The 8422-nt window shown below is 34.1% G+C and overlaps 1 protein-coding gene across 1 annotated transcript in view; it reads left to right on the top strand.

The window, feature by feature from the left end:
• Positions 1–8422, top strand: part of CSMD3 (CUB and Sushi multiple domains 3) — an 838052-nt gene that overhangs the window by 714168 nt on the left and 115462 nt on the right. The window contains exons 44-45 of the mRNA XM_009277245.2: positions 3213–3390; positions 6249–6394. Of these exons, the coding sequence (XP_009275520.1) occupies positions 3213–3390; positions 6249–6394 (324 nt within the window). The remainder of the gene's footprint in view (positions 1–3212; positions 3391–6248; positions 6395–8422) is intronic.

The raw sequence follows: 8422 nt of genomic DNA, 5'->3' as shown, positions 1-8422 counted from the left end.
ATCTGTCACCAGCAGGCCCAGCGCCTTGTAAACCTCCCCGTGATCAAAAAAGCCAAAATTCCTCCGATGGCACCAGCCCCTGAGCCACGTGTTGATCAGAATATTTTTTGTGAATGGGAATTTTTTTAAATTATATTTTTTAACGTTTTACATTTTTTTACACTGATATGCTTGCAGCAGGTAAGCAGATTCAAGGAACTGTGGCTTTCACATAGCTGAAATTTTAAGGAGACAGAATGAATGTATATGATGATTCTGTAGAGGTGTTTATCTTATCCCTAGCTATGCTGAAAGGAACCTGTACCTAAGCAGCAGGCTAAAGAAGGGCAGTCATCCAGTGTCATCAGACTCTGAAACAGACAAAGATGGATGTTTTGGTGACACAGAAATCTCTTTGAGAAATATCTGTGTACCATAAAATCTATTTGTGGAACTGAGGATTGAATTTTCTTCCATATGAAATAATTACTTTCTCCTGGAACCTCCAGATTTGTCACAATTGTGGCAACACTCAGACAGCAATGTTAGGTTCCTGGAAAAACATAGACACAGTGAAGATACTTCATATTCAAAACTGTCATCCCAAAATCCTGCACTTCTGGGACCACAAGATCCACACACATTTAGCAATTAAGTTATGGACTGTAAAGTTCTCTATATGCCTAAACATAGGTTTCTACAAAGATAAGATCTGTACAAGGTGTTGAGTGCGCACTTTCATATGCCATAAAGACCCTCCACAGTTTCAGGAGGGGTATTCAGGACCCGAGTTAAAGGCCTAACTTCCCTCTATATTGAATAGTAAAAGCTCAACATTAAGAATGGAATCCTCAATACCGAGCAAGTTGAAGAGAAATGCCTGGGGAAAAAAAAAAAAGAAAAAAAAAAAGAAAATAATAAGCCACCTTCTTTTCTGTATTTTTGCATTGCATTCTGAATCATCTACCTAAATTTAGGTTCTTAAATTAGAAGCCTCATTACTCAAAATTCCTTCTGTGAACCACAGGCATTTCTGGGGGAAGTGGTAGCTAAATTAAGATGTATCCGATACTGAATTCAGAAGGAGAAGCCCTATCGTATAAAAGAGAGATGACACCTACACTGTCTGTCTTTTGAAAGGGGAAGAAGTTAATTCATCACAATTAAATTTCAACCTCCATTTTCTGGTTCATGTCTTAACTGCTAAACAGCTTAGCTTTTCCCTATTACTGAGTTCTAGCTGTATTTTCTGTGCCTCAGAATCAAGACAAATAATTTACTGAATGGAGTGATTCTGTTTCTTTGAATTACCTTACTGGAACCAAGAATTTAATTAGTAAATTCTAAGATGCCCAAAGTATGTTGCTGTTCTGAGTATCACTTTTGATGAAATTCCTGAACAGTGGCTGGAAGTTCTTTGCTTCTACTTAATGTGATATGAAAAGATGCAGATAAAAATATCAACCTAATTGATAATGGAGATCTAACATGTGTGCTGTGCTGCATGACTACAGACTGCCAACATTACTCAGTTCCCAGAGAAATTTCTTCAATTACAAGGGGTTTTGTGCAAATATTTACTGTGATATTTTTAGTAAAGAGTTTTTGAAATTTTTATATGATCCTGATGTTTTTGAGGGTTTTTTTTCTCTATTGTTGAAGGAAAAAGATAATTAGGTATCTTCTAGTTGTACTTGGTTTGATTTGAGATAAAGGCCTTGTGTTCAAAAGCATTAAAATGAAGTGGGCTTTTTTGTATATGCCTAGTGCCAGAAACATACAGTATGTTTTAATTTTGTATTTGCTTTAATATCTTTATTGTAAGGCAGCATATACTAAGGCTTGTTTAATGCCTCAGACTTCTTGAAGCAGACAACCTGAATCAAATATCACTAAACATGGTTCCTGTTTAAACAGTTTTGTTCTCTTCTCTTTGCATCTTCATGCACCTAAAATCCTTCTAACCTGTGCTCAGCACCATCTAACATGTCTGACCCTTCTTAATTCATCTCCCTCACTTTCATCCTTTTGGAATCTGTTTCCTCTCCTTTTCCAAGAAATCTCACTGCCTGACAGTCATCAACCCATGTCTTCATTCCCCTAAGACCCTGCTGCAAAATCAATTCTGTCTGCACTGCTCAGAACCCCTTGAGACTTTGAAGCTAAAAGCTGAAGAAAAGCAGTATACCAGCTGTTGAGTCTGAATGGATGAGGTGTGACTATGAAAGTCTCCTTACCCTACAGTTCAGCACCAAAGTATATATATACACCATAACACACGCTTTACCTAAATACAAAGAATGCATAATTCCTATATGTCAAACCTATATTTCCAACAACCTGTTCTCTGGTTAGAGATTCTTAAGCATATTTTAGGGAATCTGGGTTGCCGTTCCATGCCCGTTTGGGGTGGAGTGGGGAGGAATGTATGCAAAATAAAGCAAATTATAGCATTTTAAGCTCTGCTCACTTTTCCAGAACTAGGCTTCTATAACATAATTTCTTTTCTGTAATAACAGGGTGGTGTCATATTCAACATGCATCTGAAACCTCTGTGCGGAAAATCATATAGTTTGGACTAATAGTTTTCCTGAAATGCATAGTTATGAAAGTCCAAAAGCTGTATGGTCAGTCTTGCACTGTATGATGCCTAAAATTAGTGCACTTCAACAAGAATTACAGAAAGGACTCTTATTTTGTCTACCAGAATTTATCTCAGGAAATACAAAATTGCTCATCATACCGTTGCACACAATATTTTCATTTTGAAATTCCCCCCTAATTTTCCCCCATCCATCCTCCATCAACTTAGCATATCTCTTCTCTCACCTGATAATTTTGGTTGGCTACCTTCTTGTGACAATAAATGAAAGGAATTAATATGTTTCACTGCTAATTTGTAGCTGGTGTTTACACAAAGCTGTAACAAAATGGTTTTCAGTTGTGCAGGAAATAATTTAACCCAATGTCTAAATATTACTTTTGTTCCAGTTCTGATAGTATTTGTGACATCAGAATTACTTTTTTTTTCTTTTAGATTTGACCAATAATGTGAAAATAGACTTCTGACTCTTTGCAAAAAGCTCAGTAAAATCTGTTTTCTATATACACAATGGTTTTGCAAAATGTAGTTATAGTGTACCAAATGTGTTTAAAAGTATGGCTTTTACATGGTCTAAGAAGAATGCAAGAAGCATCTAATTTTTTTTAAAAAACAAATGTCTTTTTTATAGCCCTCTGTGGAGGAAATATAACTGCAATGAATGGCACCATATACTCTCCAGGATACCCTGATGAGTATCCAAACTTTCAAGACTGCTTCTGGCTTGTAAGAGTACCACCTGGGAATGGAATCTACATCAATTTCACAGTTCTCCAAACAGAGCCAATATATGATTTCATAACTGTCTGGTAAGAAAACAATTTTGGCATTTATTTAATCTTCACGTGACACTATGCAACGAAGTATGAATTAAAAAGAGTGTATTTGTGATTTCTCCCTTAACACTGGTGTTCTGTCTAGGGGAAATGAGTGATTTGCACTAATCCATGTTTTCCAGTGTACCATTCTCTCTAGATAGCACTGGACATGAAGTTTCATAGTCCTTGTCTTAATAATTAAAAACCAATAATATTGTGCCTCAGTTTCTCAATAAAGAAAAGCGTTCAGAAGTGTGCTATGACAGCTTATCAACAACCAAGAGAAATAATACTTAAGAGAAGAATGATAATAAGCAATTGCTGCTGCGTGTATTACAAAGTTTTAGAGTGTTAATACAAGGAACTACAGCAACACTTTCTTCATTTCTTCCAAGTCAGCTTCTTTTAAACTGTTAAGAGTACATAAAAGGAGAGGCTCTATTTGTATTTGGCTATGACAAAAAGAGTTGAGCTAATGATAACTGTAAACAAATTATATTCTCTGTATACCTGAATCCATGTCTATCATGAATCTTTTCAGATAATGAAGCCCCCATTTTTCTTAGTTGTAAGTTAGTAAAGGCAGGAGGCTGTAACCAAGTGTAACAACTCCTGTAGTAATTTTGAAACTGTTACCAGTGAGTTTCCTAGACATTTCAACAGTGGCTAAGACCTTTTGGAAGCTTACCTAAAACGATACACTGATTATTGAATCTGCAGATTGAAAATCCGCAGGTTGAGAGAGTAGTCTTCTAGTCTGAGTGGTGTAAACTAATGAGAGGCAATTTGGAATATTAACTATTCATTTTATGTTTCTGTTGCACAGAAACCTAATTCATGTAAATTCATATAACGCAGGATTTCATTCCTACTTTCCTAAACATTGAACGGTTTATACTCTATACACTTTTGTGATCATTTCTGTAGGTCCTGGGTTTTTTTCATCTTGTGTACTACAAACTGTCTTGTCCTGCATCCCAGATACTCGATTGCTTTGCCTTAAAGTCTAGCCAAAATTTGATCAGAATATGTACCCAGACTATTGCTTTGACAAAAATCAGATAATTTTGAATCCCTTTAACTCTTCACCACTTGTTTTGTATATCAAATTTAGGCTGACCTTCAGAATCTTTCCTGAATTAAATTATACTTTTGTGTGCATACAGACATCTTTTCTCTATTTCATCCCACACAAACTAGAACACTACTATCCACTTCTAGTGCTTCCATTCAGCTCTTCCTTTCTACCAAGTGATTTCATGTGCTTTCAGTTGTAGTCCTGGCTGTGTTACAAACTTAGTTCTTACAGTAAAAGTAATTGTATATACCATGACAAAGGTAAAACCTCAGTTTTATTTCATTATGTGTTTTTTGCTGATTTTTTTTTAGATTAACAACACTTTTAGGACAATGTTCTGAAATCAAAGCATCTATCATGCTGTTCATGTATATATCATGCGTGTTGTTACTTATGTATGATTTATATACCTGTATAAGCTGATATATATACCTGATGGCTATATAATTAAATAGCTTATGCCACTTCTGGGATATTATTTATTTACCGAACTAATCAGAAATTTTTATAGCCATTTCCAATGGAAAAAAATCATTTTATTCACAATTCAAATGTTTCTTCAAATCATACTATTACCCTGATAAAACAGAAGGGGAAGGGGCAATGCACGAGAATTTGGACAAATGTATTACCTGCAAAATTTAAAAAAAAAAATCTATGATTTTATTTAGAAATTATTTTCAGTTAAAATATGCCAACAACAATTAGAAAATTTAAACTTTTAAAGTTCATCAATTCTGATCTAGAAGGAAGTGGGTACAAAAATTTAATTCCCTTGCATCATGATTTTGTCCTCTGTACTGTTCCACTATTGTTTAGTACTAACTTTGATTTAATTTTTCTATTGAAATGAGTATTTCATTCTTCCATAAGGTAGAAGGGATCTACCAGCAGTAGATGTATTGTCTAATACTAAATAGTACAAAATATCGATCAATGTATGTGAACAAGGATTTAAGAAATTAGTCAACTGTGTCATAGTTTCTTGCTCTCTCAGCAAGAAATTGGTTCAGAAAACTCTAAACTAGTCATAAAAACAAACTTCAAATTAATTCTTATGTGTCCATATGTACTATAAATTATAAATGATAGCATTATAGCCTTTAATTGTGGAGGGCAAAAAGTTAGGTTAAAAAATTCCGACATTAGAGAATTTCTAAAAGTAGCATCCTTAAAATAATCATTATAAATAAAATCTGCATTTATAAATGCCCACATTCAGATTTCAAGTGGAATCTTGTATTCAGTAGAGTATAAGCATTTTGGGTTTATTTTTAGTGAAGCCAATATTCACTCATTGTCTTTTAAAAATTAAATAGTTTTCATCTCTTAATTTTCCTAGAAAAGACCAAATTCAAAACACTGGGGGAGATAAGCAGTTTTAGGTTTATTTATTTTCTGATAGCCACATTTGAAAGCATAGATAAGTAAATGTGAACAGAGTTTGTGGCAAATACGATCACAAATTCAATCATTTTGAGCTTCCTGCAATTTTTATTTAAAAATAAGAATATTGCTTCCAAAAGGTGGTTGAATGGAGCATCTTGCTTTCCAATAAATTTTGATGGTCCTCTAAGCTACTACCTGCTTTACTCCAATCCACATAGAGAATTTCAAAACTCTTTCAGCCCTTAATGTCTGTTTTATCTAATTTTAGATGACTCATGCCTTTTAGAGTAATCTAGAGAAATTTTACTACATTATATTAAAATTTGGAGACATTAAATTATTTGTTTGGGAAAAAAAGTCTTTTGGTATCTGTTTTTCTTAGGGATGGACCAGACCAAACTTCTCCTCAAATTGGACAATTTAGTGGCAATACTGCATTAGAATCAGTCTATAGCACTTCCAATCAGATTCTGATCAAGTTCCACAGTGACTTTACTACCAGTGGCTTCTTTGTACTTAGTTACCACGGTAAGTGTGACAACGTGCACTTTTTCACTGTCTGTACTGATTACTGCAGGAAGAAAATTAATGAAAAAATTAATTTAAATTACTTTTTCTAAGAAGTTTATTATTATTAATATAATGCTATTATTAATATAACTGACCACCACTAGGTAATGAAAACATATGAAAGACTAATATGAATAATGAAAACAAGCTATTTTTTTGACCAGATATTAAATTTACTAGTAGTCAAGCAAAAAAAGAATGCACTGTGAAGAGACATCAGCAAAGAAGGTAGCATCAAGACCCTGCAGTTCAAGGTGCTCATCTTCTCACTGCTTACAATGCTTGTAAAATTCCTTTGTAATCTAAATGTTTGTGGGGGTCATTAAATGTCTTGTAGATATCTGAATATTGTGAAGAAAGTACTCTTGTTCTAGAGAGTTCAATGATAGTGAACTATAGTGTGTAGTTATCGTTAAACTACCTTTGAATTAAATACTGACTGAATGAAAATGCATAAGTATTAATGCACCAAGTTCGCCATCTTTTTGTGGTTATTCAAACCTTCTGTGGCCAAGTGTTCTCTTGCATTCCTATCATTCAGATAGAAACAGATTCAGAAGCAAGGGTATTTTTAGGTGCCCTGTGAATGCCTGTTGGATTGACTATTCAAGGAAACATGTACAGACTACAATCTGTTTTCTGGATCCTGATCAGATTTTAGGACTAGAAAGCTTTCTTTTTGACTTAGTAAAGACCAAGGTGACTACAGATAGACAGAACTGGGGGGATTAAAGGAACTTTAATCTAAACAAAACAAAGCAAAAGAAAAAAGACCTAAATCCCACAATTTAAAAAACAGCAGCAACAGCACTTGAATTGATTATGGAGTATAGACTCCAGTAGGATTGGGCAGAGGGGGGTCAGAATTTTCATTCCAAATCTGGGCATCTATATTGCATGTAGCAGTTTGTGAAGGACAAACTGACCCTTTGTGTTCATCAATATATGAATTGATATGTATGGATATATATGAATATACCAGTATATGACCAAACACATTTAAAAATGGTGATACCTAGTAATAAATTGTCTCTAAAGAACTTGATCTCCTTGTACTTGTTTCTTTTGTTATTGTGGAAATTGTCATTCCACAAGTGTGGGCTCTAATGTGTAATAAAGATGCAAACTGAGCAGCACAAAGGATTATTAATGAAGAAACTTTGGATTGATGTTGTCAAGATAAATAAATCTCTGTGTCCTTGAGTGTGTGATCATTCATGTCAGCTACATACAATTTATAGCAATAAAGGCAAGGCTGTGAGAGGAGTCAAATTTATTTAAAATAGATAATTTGGGGATTAAAATGAATGACACCCCTAAATGAGAGACATTTGAGATAAATTATATGAATTGTTTATTCAATCCATTTTTTATGTTGGTGATTTTTTAATATTATTTAAAAAAATGCAAGTAACACAGGTGTTCCATGTTTGCTTGATGTGTTTTATTTTAAATTACTTTATCCTAAGGCAGGTTGTTAGCTTTCTGACTCACTGATTTAGTTGGCTCTTCATTATATGATCCACAAAAAGGAACGGAATAGGAAGATGTCAAATATGTGTGACTTAGTAGCAACAAAGGTCTTACCTGGATAAAATACAAATTTTGTGATTGGCAAAAGTTTGACCAATTTGATTACTAAAGGATCCAAGCACAGGAAGTAAAAAAGATGTGTATAACTGAAGCTGAATCATCATCTGACATAAGTAGATGATGTTTCCTTGCTAATGAGAGATGCTATAAAACAATGCTATATGAAAATGTAATATCAGTGAAAACCAGGCATACTTGATTCATTATCAACCTGAGCGTACACCTTAAAACTTGGAAAACTACACTGTCAGTATAAATACTTCAGTGTGATTTCTTTGGCCAAATTTCTGTCCGAATTGCATTCAGATTGAAGGGAATTTTGTCTGTGTCCAAACAGGCCCATCCTCACAGGTTGTCTGTAAAAAAAAAAAAGCTATACAGCTTCTGCATACT

This window comes from Aptenodytes forsteri, unplaced genomic scaffold (genome assembly GCF_000699145.1).
Source record: "Aptenodytes forsteri isolate BGI_AS27 unplaced genomic scaffold, ASM69914v1 Scaffold49, whole genome shotgun sequence".
NCBI classification, from domain to species: domain Eukaryota; kingdom Metazoa; phylum Chordata; class Aves; order Sphenisciformes; family Spheniscidae; genus Aptenodytes; species Aptenodytes forsteri.
The sequence above is the reverse complement of the archived record's forward strand: the minus strand, read 5'-3'. Positions and strand labels throughout refer to the sequence as shown.